The 13,644-nt window shown below is 30.8% G+C and overlaps 2 protein-coding genes across 2 annotated transcripts; one reads left to right on the forward strand and one right to left on the reverse strand.

The window, feature by feature from the left end:
- Positions 1-1,561: 1,561 nt before the first annotated feature.
- LOC101489128 (homeobox-leucine zipper protein HAT22-like) lies at positions 1,562-3,422 on the forward strand. The gene is made up of 3 exons (XM_004507867.4): positions 1,562-2,156; positions 2,335-2,414; positions 3,002-3,422. Exons 1-3 carry the CDS (start codon positions 1,791-1,793, stop codon positions 3,198-3,200), a joined length of 645 nt encoding a protein of 214 aa, XP_004507924.1. The 5' UTR covers positions 1,562-1,790; the 3' UTR covers positions 3,201-3,422.
- Positions 3,423-6,283: 2,861 nt separating this feature from the next.
- Positions 6,284-13,082, reverse strand: LOC101489461 (protein trichome birefringence-like 5). The gene is made up of 5 exons (XM_004507868.4): positions 12,472-13,082; positions 8,964-9,156; positions 8,185-8,378; positions 7,628-7,786; positions 6,284-7,092 (listed from the first exon to the last, which is right to left on the reverse strand). Exons 1-5 carry the CDS (start codon positions 12,999-13,001, stop codon positions 6,759-6,761), a joined length of 1,410 nt encoding a protein of 469 aa, XP_004507925.1. The 5' UTR covers positions 13,002-13,082; the 3' UTR covers positions 6,284-6,758.
- Positions 13,083-13,644: the final 562 nt, after the last annotated feature.

Raw genomic sequence — 13,644 nt, forward strand, 5'->3', positions numbered from 1 at the left:
ACGAATCAGTTGCTACATCATTTTTCTGTCTCAAAATTAACCCTGTTATATTTTACTAAAATACCCTTAGTGTTTGTAGTGCACTATTTTGAGAGAGATAGAGATAAAATAAAGTGTTCTGATAATTTGTTCTGATAATTTGATGACATGATAGAAAAAAGAGTTAAAGAAGAAATGAGATGTTGAATTAGTGTAAAAAAATTGAAGTGAATATCATTGTTAGGGAAATTATTAGGGATAAAATTTATATTCATGCTTTCATATAGTAGTTATATGCTGTATTATATATGTATTTTATCAATTATCGCAATATTCGCACATATATTTGTTTGACGAATTTTTAAATATCAGTGGATAAATTTTCAAATTTTTTAATAAAAAAATTTATTTTTTCAAACCAAAAATCATTTTTTTGACTAAAAATAAAATAGTCCACCTTAAACTACATGCACTCTATCCATTGTGTTGTGGATAAACGCGACTACGAATCTTTTTGCCATCTCTCCAAGTAACAAATAAATATGTTGAGAAATATATTTTAAAGGTAGCATCCAAATGAAAATGAATGGTACTTAAAAAAATGTATCAAATAAAATATCATTTTAATTTTCAATGTAAGAGTATTTAATTTTTTCAATTGTCCCTTTAATTAATACTCTTATATGTACAATATCCAAATTGTATACTTTGAATTCACGATACTGTTAAATAAACAGATTTTTAATAAGGATAGTTTAATAAAATTATTTTTTTATTTAATTTTTTAATGAAATAATAAAAAAATGACTCTGACAAAGAAAATATAATCATTAAATTTTTTTTCCCAGTAACTTGTGTGTAGATCACATTTCTATCCACTTTTTTTGACTTCTTATTTTTCCCCTTCTTTTCTTTTTTCCTCTCTATCAAGAGACTATATCTGACTACGATTTGGCTAATATTGTTGATGTCCACTTTCCAAGTGGTAAACAATATGGTAACTTAAAATTCATCAAAAAATAATGAAAGTTAGAACGAAAAAAAATTATGCAGTTGTTTAGAAAAAAAATTGTTGTTCAATTGGGTAATTATGGGGAAAAGTAAAAAATATATATAGTTAATTGAGTGATAAAAATAGAAGAAACGCCAAAGCTTGTACCTACTTATATAAAGTATATAATACTATTGAAAAATATAATAATTTTTTATTTATATAAAAAATTGATGTAATATTTTTTACTAAAATATATAATTAAAAGAAAATCAAAGGACTACTTTTGCTTTTTTGGGCTGATCATCATAGGCTAAGACATGACGTATTTGAATTATATATAGTATAAAAACAAAGAATAATCATAAGAAATAAAAATGAATAAAAAAACAAATTTGTCAAAATAGTATCATCATTAGGGAAAAGTTCAGGTTTTCCAAACGGAGTCATAAGTCAAGTCTAACGCATATGTTTTACTTCTCCACCATATATTATTATCATTATTATTCGTCATTAATAATTAGTAGCATAACCACTCCATATATTATATGTAACACATTATTTTTTTTTGTGTGATGAAAAACAAGTCGACCAATAATAACTGATTAAGATTGAATGATTTCCAATATGACCAAGACCAAATTAAGCCAACAATAAAATCTGTATTAAATCCACCTCTTCCCATAAAACCCCAACTTTCCCAATAATATTTTTGACTATCTTTTTCCAACATACACAATTTCCATTCCTACTTTCTTTCTCTTTCACTATTTTTATTTTTCTTTTCATTTGTTCCCTTCTTAACAACCAAACTATAGCAATGGAAAATGATGATGAATATTGTAATACAGGGCTATGTCTTGGATTAGGAATGGGAGGACACGTGGCACGAAAAGAGAAGAAACAAAAATTAGAAGTGAAGAACCCTTTGGTGGCTTGTTTCGACCTAGCTTTTGAGCTTTGTCCAAAAGGAGAAGACATGAACATCAATAACAACAACAATAATAATAATGAAAGATTCAGTTTGGAGAGACAATATTATCCAAATGCAATTACTTGCAGCACCGATTCCGATAACAACATCAACAACAACAACGACAACGATCGAAGAAAGAAACTGAGGCTTACAAAGGATCAATCAGCTATGCTTGAGAACACCTTTAAGCTCCATAACACTCTTAATCCTGTAATATTCATTCCTTCATATTCTTCTCATTATTTTCTATATTTTCTTGCTCTCTTTTTCTAGTTTATATTTATATATACACACGCACAAATACACTATTATTTTTGTCGATATAATAATAATTGATATTTATATAAATATTTATGCGTTAGTTTTGGTTCCATATAAATATATGAAGGTCCAGAAACAAGCACTTGCTGACCAATTGAATTTAAAGACTAGACAAATTGAAGTTTGGTTTCAGAACAGGAGAGCAAGGTGCGTCAATTTGTACTTCTTATGTTACTTAATTTAATTTTTTCTATTAATTATGCATTCATTATAGCATCTGGGTACGTAATTTCCTAACTCTATATTATAATTAATTTTATTTATTTATTTATTTTGTTGAATATATATTAGTATAATTTTATTTAATAGGCAAAATGATATTAATTAGGTGTATAAGGGGACTCAAACCCATTTACATTCTAGTCATAACCATCAAAATAAAGTAAAGAGTTGTTACACTAGTCCACACATTTATTCTTAAGCTTTCCTCCCATATGTGTTGCTAACGGGTTCCATGCAATAAATTTTATGGCTCAACACTCCCAAACAATAGAACAAGGTGACATGCATTTAATCGGTGTACGAATATTTTAAGAATTAACATAAAGAGTATGTTTAATATGCACCTCTCAAAAAGTGGTTCGAAGGTGAAACTTTTTTATTTTTTATAAAAAAATTAATTTGATAATAATAGAAAATAAATAGAATATTTAATATTTTTAAGCAGCATATATATTTTTTATTAAATATATAGATTTGTGGTATTATTTAGTAATTTTGATAATATATAACAGGACGAAGTTGAAGCAGACAGAAGTGGACTATGAGTTGTTGAAAAAGCATTGTCAAAATCTAAGCGATGAGAACAAAAGGTTGAAGAAGGAATTACAGGAATTCAAAGTTGAACAAACACCGTTACGAATTCAACGTCTATCAAAAGTCACTCTCTGCTCTTCCTGCGATAAACTGTTGAACCGCAAAGAAGATAATTGACAAAAATTATTTAATGTTATGTTCCAAACTCAACAATTGATAATTACATCATTTCTACCTAAGAAAGCTAGCTAGCTAATACTCCAACTCCTCACATTTATTAGGTCTATATGGAATTGGGTTGCTTTAGACACGTGCAATTAATCAAATAATTAATTAATTAACTAGGTGTTTAGCTCTCTTATTTATTCAATATATCAAAATTAATATTTTCTTCGAGGATATCCTAATCACTAGACTTACCCACTTTAAATATATAAAAATAGATAATTTTGGGTTCGAATCTAAACTTCTCAATATCAAAATTAATACTAATTCACCATTTAGTTTAAAGGTTATGTTATTTGATTTAATGAAGCTATGACACATATATAATCAGTGTACCGAAAAAAGAAGAATCGTTTGAATGGTTGAAATTCAAAGAAATCAAACAATTCCCTAAGCCAATTCACTGATTAGTAACTAGATTAAAGGTTGGAATAATGAATCTGATCTATTTAGATAGGATTTTGTTTTTATATTTATCACCGATTTGATTCAATTAATCATATATGAACCACTATATATATTCTATATAAAAACTATGTTCTTGATATCTTTCTTTAATGGTTTGTGTGGTCCTAAGAAAGTCTACCAAAATTTCCTTATAAATTTATTGTTGACGTGTTTTAAATTCTACAAGAGTATTATTTCTCTTCATTCTACATGGAAAAATGGTCTTAGCTTTAATAATAACTGATTTTTTTACTCAATAACTGATTTTTCTTAATCAAATTAAAAGAAAAAAACTTACCATTTATTAAACGGGTTAATACAAATACAATTAAAGATTATGATAGCTAAATTAATTATTATCTCCTAATATTTTAATTTTTTATTGACTAAATTATTCTTATATGACTCTGGATACTAATTTTTCGAATTAATCAGACTATTTAAAGAATTGATATCTCCAAACATATTTTTTTTTTCATACAAATTGTTAGAAATAGAACCTCTAACCAAATAGTTAAAAATCAAATATGTTGGTCTAAATGGTCCTAAAAATTAATAATTATACTAGAAATACTTACTATATATAGTATATCGGCCAAGGCATATAATAGGAAAGATTTTTAACGAAACCGAAGAAATGCACAGTTATGTATTTGTAACTACCATTTTATCTGTTAATAATTATTATATTGTCAAAATTACCCATATAGTAAGTTTCTTCTAACTTCGTGAAATTACGTAACTAACCCGCAAGTTGGGTGGCAACTTGCAAGTCAAAATTGCTAGGCCGGGGAAAAACCACCCATTGAGATAATTGCATTGCATCATAAGTCTTTAAAACGGCAATACCATCCAATCAAGAACAAATGTTTCTAATCTATAAAAATTAAGGTTTATTGTGCTTTTGTCCATGTAACACCACTAAAATTTAGTTTTAATTTCTTTACAATATATTTTTTATTATTATTATACTCCTTGTAATTTGAGATTCTCCTATTTTTAGTTCCCAAATCAATTTAACATTCCAAAAGGCTATGTGACATGGACATATGTCAAAAATGGTGGTGATGTGGGTTAATAATTAAAAATCTACTATTCAGCAACAACAAAAAAGGTACTATTTACTTACTTTATATTGTTATAAGAATTCTTCAAATATGATAATGATATGTGCCGGACCCCTTTTCCCATTGTGCAAGATTTTTGAGACAGATTGAATTTTTAATTTTGACAAAGAGATTGATATTTCTTGGTATTTAAGCAAAGTACACTGTTCAATACCCTTTCTTTACACAAAAAATTTGACTTTTATTTTTAATTTAGATCTCTATTCGAGTCAAGTCAACATTTTCCGTTTCCAAATTTTAAATATTTTACTAAAAATCACTATAGTTTTTTCTTCTTTTACATTTTTTTTAACACAATGCTTTTCTTCCACGCTAATAAAACAAGACCCAACACTAATAAAGAGATCACGGGATAAGAGAGTCTTTACACAAAACCATAAACAATGATGGTGGTCATTGGACACCAATCATTTGGTCATCTCTTTCATCAGCTTCCACCAACTCCATTGCACTTCAATTTAATAACATCAGCAAGATTTTGATGTGGGTCATAATGGTGTGAAAGGCTCCATTGCTTCATGGAAAATGTGAATACGAAAATTCCTAAGATCGTGTTGAAGATAATAATATTAATATAACATTGGCTGTTTAAAAAAAATTAATTTAGCTCATTTTTTTATATTGTGAAGATCCATGATCTTAACAACAAAGTCCAAAGCCCCAAAGGACCACATTGGGCCACCAAGGAACAACACATTTCAAACGCTTTTGTTCATGTATGTGTTCATTAATATGTGTTAAATACGATCCCTAGTCATGTTCATTATTTTCATGTTGTTAACGAATTCATATAGACTAAGGCATTTTGTTTCAGCCATTCATGTTGATTCGGTATGATACAATGTTCTAATTTGCATTTTTTATTTTTATCATGTATTACTTTTGCTCTGTTTATGCTAAATATATAGTGGGTGTTTTTTATTCTTATATTATGCATCAAAGCATTTTATCAACAGTATCATGATAGGATACCTAAAATTCTATGGTTGGACAATGGTGTTAGAAATCGATTTCTTGCCACCTTAAAGGGTGGAGATAATATGAATGAAAATAGGTCATTTTTAGTAAAAAAAAACAAAATGGATTGGGGAAGCATATAACATTCCAAATGGAGCATTAACTTCATTTAACTATTTTATTTTTGGTTGCATCAGAATCTATATCCCTATGCAAATGAGGAGAACAATATAGAAAATGTGTTGAAAACTTTGATGGAGAAGTAACTAAAATCTTTTATGGAGTAGTCAAGACCAATCAAGTATAGTTATATCAATGGTGATGATGATGAATCATGTGGATAGTTTGTTGAAGTAGTTTATTAATTTTCATTTGTCTATGTGGAGAGTCGGATCCTATTAAGACATTTGAATATCTCATACAACTTATCTTTAAATAAACCAACGAGTTATTCGGCCAAAAAAATATAAATTATCCATAAAATAAATTATTTTAAAAAAAGTATAAAAGTTAAAATCACTGCTAATTAGAGGCATAGGTCAGAAGGGTCTGAGTCTAACTTGTCTATACACTGATATTTTTCAAGTGGGAAATGAAACAACCTATGAGATCATGGCCCACAAATATTAAACCTTTAAGAACCCCACTAAGCCACAAATTATACCTTAATTCACAGAACCTTATAATATCAAAATCTAATTAACGAATAAGCTTATCCAGTGGAGTTCGACATCAAACAACCTATAGATCATGACCCTAGGGTGAAATGAAACATGATCCTGCTGACTTGATGGGGAGATAATTTAACCATCAATGAAAATGCCTCGCCCACTATTGCATTGATTCTTTCATGTTTGAACAACTATCATAATATAGAACAAAGGGTACACTTTTCATTGTTCTCAATTGCCTTTCTTTCTCTGTTACTTCTTTCTTTCCTGCACAAAAGGTAAACTTCTTCAAAGAAAGGACTCTTCAGTCAATTCCTTGAATTTGTCTGTTGTAAAACCAAAGTGGCATAAATTAGCTCATTCCATGCATCAGGAACCCCAGGAAGACACCAATGGCTGCAATCCTGCCGCCTTGTGGAGACTTTCTTTCCAGCCATTATGGTTTTTCCATAGACAGATGGGTGACCATCCTTGCGGAAATTAGTCAGCCTTGTGACGTTTAATAACTTTACTGGAACCTTCATTCCCTGGATCACTTCTTCCACTATCTTCATTTTCAAAGGATAGTTATTCAAGATGGACCCATTGAAAACCGGTTCAGTTTCACCGTTGCATGACCCACCTGAGTCCCAGTCTCCACCTCTGTCAAAGATTCATCAGTAATATGATATGACTTAGGGAACCATTAGTAGTGGTGTACAATTACTCTTTTTCTTTTTTTTTTTTTTTCTAATTGAGGAATGCTAGTAACACACTCTTTATTATTTGATGAAATTTATATGGACTGCAGTAGGATTTTACCCAATGATTAAGAGAGTGCTGACTGCTGAGAGCATGTTGCTACTTGCTAGCATTTCCAAAATCTACTTTTCTTTTCTCCATAATGATGTTGAAATAATAAGGCCTTGATTTCTTTTACCAAATTTAGCTGTTCTAAATTGAAAGGCCTTGATTTCTTTTAACAACTTCATGGTTTGCTATATGTGTGCTGTGTTTTCGTACAATCTCAGCCATTGATTTCAAGACAATAGTTATAGCTATAATTTTCTCTCTGAAGTGCACTCTTTACTTTAAAGCAGCTAAATAACTTTTACACATTACAAGATCCTCCGTTAAAATAAAATGGAAAGGGGACCAGGAAATTATGCAACAGAAAAATATCTAAAAACATTGATACCTGAAATGAGCAGAAGAGTATCCACGATAGTAAACAATCTGCTTTTTTGGATTGATATTATTGTCTATCCATTCTGCCCAGGTCTTTATAGCCCTTCTGTATGCCTCAGCGCCATCAAATTTTGGATATAGATAATCACCTTCTTTATAGTAATTTATTCTGCACAAATTGTACACCATCACTCTTTTGATAGATAGTTTTATCTAATATAGTTACGAATATTGTTCCCATTGTTTATTTTTGATAGACAACTTGTTAATTTTAAGGAATGAAAGATACTCTAGTACATAGCAGTGAGTAAAAACTAATTTAAGAAAAGGGGAAAACAAAAAGTAACAAGATAAACGTATTACATTCATTGTTGCTCAGAGAAGTTACAAGAATAGGTAAATAATTATGTGCAGCAAATACTTGGATGAATCCTTTTATTACTTAGCCAAGTTAGAATTCAATCAAGATGGGGGAGACAGACAAAATCGCACAACCAGTTTCAAAAATTAAATGTACACAATTTGAATGCACAGATAAATCAAAATATGAAATAATTGCATCCTAACCCTCGAGCAGTTTTTCCATGAGCCCACCAGTGCCCGGTGTTGAAGACAAGAATGTCAGCCCTCTTCCAACGGCCAGACGTCTTGTCAATCCGATCTATTGATAATGTAGGATTTGAACTCCCGTGTGCATTAATACGAACCCCCTCCCTCACAAGGAAATGAGATCTCACAAATTCCACTGTACAATCATAGTCCTGCTCAAGTGTTCCAAAATCTTAGCATGATGAACTGCAGTGTGTTCCACATTTTATTTTCACAGGGAAATGATGCAGTACAGCTGCCCTATCATTTTGTAAGCATTTTCACTTTTCACATTACTATAAAAAACAATACTCCCTCCATAACAAAATATAAGCAAATATATTCAATGATAGTATACCAAAAATGTCATTCATAATTAATGACTCTTTCCTTTATGCAGTTAAATGAGATTAACAATAATAGATATGAATAGCTAATTATCTTAGTAAGTGTGTAAGTAGTTAATTTTGCTTATATTTTCTTATGGAGAGAATATTTCATAAGAAGTCGTGAACTTATAACTTCAAAGAGAGATGAATTCAAAGTTCATTTTCTGGGAGAAGAGACGGACTTATGTAATAGCACAAGCTGGATTTAAATTTGTCAACAATTTTTATTGCAGCCAATCAAACCTTGAAGAGACAAACTTACAAAGAAAGTGAATAGATTCTTTATTTTTTTTCTAAAAAAATAATATGAAGAGGTCATTAATTGATACTTGGAAGAACCTAAAGATGCAAGGAAAGAAAAAAATTTACCACAAATTTGAAAACAAAGTAACCTCTTCCTTTTGTTATTTTGTGACCATGTATCTCATACATTTTGCTTTTATCATGTAGACCTTCACGAAGTATGCACAGAATGGACTCAAATTGGTTTCGGTTCATAGAATCTCCTATCAGCATTAGTCTTTTACCTTTCAGTCTTACCAAAAAGTCCTTGGCACTAAACCTACAGTAACATATGAAAGTGATCAGAGAAGATATGAATAACTAATTTTCCAGTAAACTTCTAACAGATGAAAAGTAGAGGGTAGCTGTTTGATAAACACTTTTGCAACTTTATGCAATTAACTGTCATATCACGGTATAGATGAGGTGATGCCTTTTGTCAACAAAAAATCAAAAGTTGAACATTTGACGAGAAAATATTGTGAAATAGAGCCAAACAAATGCCGCAAGGTCCAATCAGTAATGCCTACAGTTCAACATGAAAGACTAAAAGTAACCAGCGGTAGCTTCACCACCATTTTCATCATGATTGGTCTATTTCATGTCTCTTGAATCAATGAACCAAAGAAAGTGAATTCTTGAATGAACCAAACAATGAAGCACCCAACTTCAATGGAATTTGAGATGCTCTAAGTATGCATGATGATTTATAATCTACCAATATGTTCAACTGTTGAGAATTGAGATTGATGTAAATGAGATGGTCAAAGCTCAACTACTAAACGAATAAATGAGAAAAAAATTCAGTTGCCATTTAGCAAATGACACGAATTGCAAAAGAGTCATAATGCAAATAGTTGTTACTTTATGTTGATAGTAAAAATGGATTGAGCTAATGAAAAGGCTTTCAATGTTGTCCAATATCCCCCCGTTTTTTCAAATATCTCTTCCAAATTACTTTTCAATATAGAAGCGCATTATTTGGAAGTGCCACCCAACTAGGATAGTTTTTTCATTTCTATAGTTCAATTATGAAAGACATTTGTTCAGTAAATGAGAACAAATTATTCTATCTAAAGTAATATGCTTCTTTGTGTCAGGTTGAGTTTCCTCACCATATCAATATAGAAGCTATATTTGAAATTTTTTAAAAGCGATCTCACAAGATTAGAAAGATTTCTAGAAATAGAATGGATACTTCCTGAATTATTGCTACAAAAAACCAGTAGGCTTAACAGGAACACAGCTAGCTAGTTGAACATGATTTTCCATTTTCACGGGTATGGGTATCATTCCTGGAGGCTGGAACTCTTCAATTTAAATTACCTTAAAGCTAAAGTCATGATACTAAATATTCATTTTTCTTTAATCACCTAAGATCTTTGCACCACAAAAAGCTTCCATTTTCTCTTTACCTTTGTTTCACCAGCTTTGTCTACAACAACCAAAGTTGTTCCTACTAGATGGAACTGGACATATGGATCAAATTATGCCATAATGTCTTATCATGATAAACCATTTAAATCAAAATCCTTCTTAATGGTTTGACTTATAGTTTTCATATCAGACTATAACTTATCCAGTCCTCCCTCCTTAGTGGAACTTTTACATGTCTTCTTCATTTCAGTCTAAGGCTATGTTTAGTAAGGCCAATAAGCAGCTTATAAGCTTGTTTGATAAAATAATATGTGTGTAAACAAGATTCTCTCACTAGCTTGCAACTTTTCTTGAAATGTTATTTCAAGTAACGTTTGAACTTATAACTTTTGGCATTTTCTTCTATTTTTAACCTTGGCATTTTAATTTTATTATTTCTTTACCCTTATATCAAATAAAATAACTACCCACTCACTCAAAACTTCACCCACATTATTTTTAAATATCAATTCACCGTATCAGAAATTAACATGCAACTAGAAAAGACAAGCTAAGGTAAAAAGATGAAATTTACCAACAAATAAAAAGGTGAAAGTATTTGCTCAAATGCTAGCTAGAAATAGTATGTAAAACAATCTAAGATGCATGAAAAACAAGAAGAAAGAGTAATGTACCACACCACACCAAATTCTCGAGAACCTTAGACTAGAAAACTCCTTATGCCACGAATAGTACTGTTACCATTCCTTTTTAATTGTCGTTAAGACTTTCTACACATACCAAAGCAACCAATAAATTGTTACTTTTGATAGAATTATTTATTTTCTTTCTATAATACCCTTAATCATTTATCATCTCATTTCATGTATTTCTTTCTGTACAATAAATAATTAAGGATATTATTGACAAAACAATAATTAATGTTGCATTAAACTTTGAAAATGACAAGTAAATATGAACACAAAATTTCTACAAATACAACAATTAAAAAGAAATAGAGGGAGTACAATACAATAACGCAAAATTGACGACGGAGCTACATGGTAGCATCTCGTTCTCGGGCTTGAAATTGACAATAATGCCACATACTGTATCAGGCAATTTACAAGTTAATTAATGAGAAGCAGAAAGCATTTTAAGAAAAGAAATCGTATGGAGTAGAGATATGGTACGAACATGGGGATGATTTTGACACCATGACTTTCGCTCCTTGACAAGGAGTCTTGAGCAATACTAGACATCCTCTCTATTTCTCTCCCCCTCTATCTATTCTTCTGCACTGTTTCTTTCTAGAACCTACACTCATGAAGGGACACAAGTACTGCGGGAAGACATTTTCAGAAGTCTTTTAGGAAGCACAGCGGAGAATCGGCAGAGGGAAGATGAAGAAGGTTGGTTCAAGTAGATTCTCCATTTACACAAGATACCGACGTCCTCCAATTAGAGTTGTTGATTTGACTGAGATTAACGATTAAGAATGATTGTTATCATTTCTATACATAAAATAAAATATGTCATTTCATATTTACAACAGCCACATTTACCAAACATTTTTCATTTCAATCAGCTAGCTTTCCAGGTATAAACTATCAGCTAACTTTTATCTTATAGATTAGTTTTACTAAATAACTTGAGACGAGATTTTAACTCCTTTTTCCATTACAAGTGCCACGACAATTTTCTGCATAATGCTTTTGTTTCTAATCCTATCTTGTCCTAAGTGATCACTGATTTATTGATAACATTTACATTACTTTTCCAACATTAAACTCATGGATCTGTATTGTCTAGAACTTAATCCAATACAGCATTGTGGTAAAATTTTCCTCTAAAATTTGAACAGCCTTCTCTGATGCATTAAATCTTAACATTTTGATTTTCAAAATTTGTTTAACTCTCAAGCTGTTCAGCTCGCAGATATAAACCTGAATCATGTGAAACTTTCACTAATCATCACCAATAAATCATATATGCAATAACGCCATTTAACAAATAGTAATGTTATAGCCCTAAATAAAACCAAATTACTTCAGTCCTGTTTAGCAACATAACATTGATAGTTGAACAAATGATGAAATATTTAGTAATAAACAATAATCAACTATAAAGAGGCACGTTCCAAATTGCACACGAAATGGAACAAGAGAATCGATTAAGAAACGTGTGTGTGTGTGTGTGTGTGTGTGTGTGTGTGTGTGAGAGAGAGAGAGAGAAGGACCTGGGAAGATCACAGTCATGAGGTTTCCAGCGCCATTTGGTGTAGTGAGTGTCATTTCTTCCATTAACTTTGCAATCATAAGCTTCGTCGACGTAAGGGCAAGAACCTGGTTGGTAAATCGGGTAATTTTGATCCTCCACCCACGTTCCCGTGTACAAATCGCAATCCTCGAAAGGTGGAATTGCATTATCAACCTTGTTCGTATCGGTAACAGAAACAGATTCATGGTGAGAGGCAGTTGCAATGGGAGAGTGTGGTTGGATCGCGGTAATGGTGGAGGAGGATTGCGGTGGCGGTGGTGGTTGTTGCGGTGGCGGTGGCGGTGGTGGTTGTTGCGGTGGCGGAGGGGAAGGGGGAGAGTGGAGAGGAGAAGGATGGACTTGAATATAGAGATCTGTGTGATGAGAGAGAGGAGGGTTAAAAGTAGTTGTGTATGCGGCGAAGAAGAATAAGTAGAAGAAGATTGAGAGAAAAAACAATGCGAGGATGAAGAGGGTGGCAACAGTGCAACGGTTCTTGTGGAGAACCATTTTTCATTCACCTTTTTTTTTCTTCTATGGCTCCTCGATTTCGAGCACCATTCTTTCCTTTATTACGTATTTGCTCCTTTATCTTAAATTTCATAACCATTGTGTAAAAAAAGAAATTTTAAGCTCCATTTTTAATCCCTCTAATGTTTTCTTTTAAAGAAACCAGAATTTTATTAAATTTAAGTCTCTTTAATTAAGTCTCTTTAATTATTCATGGCTGTTTTCCAATTTTTTTGTGTTTGAGACTGAATTTATTTTTTGTTAAAATTTTTAAAAAATTATGGGTTATGTTTGTTAGGTTTTTTAGAAAAAATAATATGACAGTTAACGGTGTTAGTGTCATATTATTATAAATGACAAATTTTTTATTAATAAATATAAGTTTGGGATTAACTTAACTGATTTTAAAGTTATGAGAGCAAATTAAACTTTTAAAATAAATTAAGAGGCAAAATAGGTACTTAACTATTTTCTTATATTGGATAATTTTACTAACTTAATTTTTAACTTTTGTTTTTAATTATACCATCTAATTAATCTATACATTATAATAAAGTAAACATGATAAATTGATAAGTTTGACACGTGTCAACTAACTAGAGTGTTAAGAATATATCAAATTTCTATTGATAGAAATAATACT

This window comes from Cicer arietinum, chromosome 7, assembly GCF_000331145.2.
Source record: "Cicer arietinum cultivar CDC Frontier isolate Library 1 chromosome 7, Cicar.CDCFrontier_v2.0, whole genome shotgun sequence".
In the NCBI taxonomy this organism is placed as follows: domain Eukaryota; kingdom Viridiplantae; phylum Streptophyta; class Magnoliopsida; order Fabales; family Fabaceae; genus Cicer; species Cicer arietinum.

Bases quoted from the DNA above. Each gene is read 5' to 3' on its own strand.
- LOC101489461 (XM_004507868.4), bottom strand. From the start codon at position 13,001: ATGGTTCTCCACAAGAACCGTTGCACTGTTGCCACCCTCTTCATCCTC. The intron at 8,379-8,963 runs GTAAATTTTTTT...ACACTTGAGCAG, and splicing joins ACTTTGTTTTCAAATTTGTG to GACTATGATTGTACAGTGGA. The intron at 7,093-7,627 runs GTATCAATGTTT...AATCTTTGACAG, and splicing joins TACTCTTCTGCTCATTTCAG to AGGTGGAGACTGGGACTCAG.
- LOC101489128 (XM_004507867.4), top strand. From the start codon at position 1,791: ATGGAAAATGATGATGAATATTGTAATACAGGGCTATGTCTTGGATTA. The intron at 2,157-2,334 runs GTAATATTCATT...AAATATATGAAG, and splicing joins TCCATAACACTCTTAATCCT to GTCCAGAAACAAGCACTTGC. The intron at 2,415-3,001 runs GTGCGTCAATTT...AATATATAACAG, and splicing joins TTTCAGAACAGGAGAGCAAG to GACGAAGTTGAAGCAGACAG.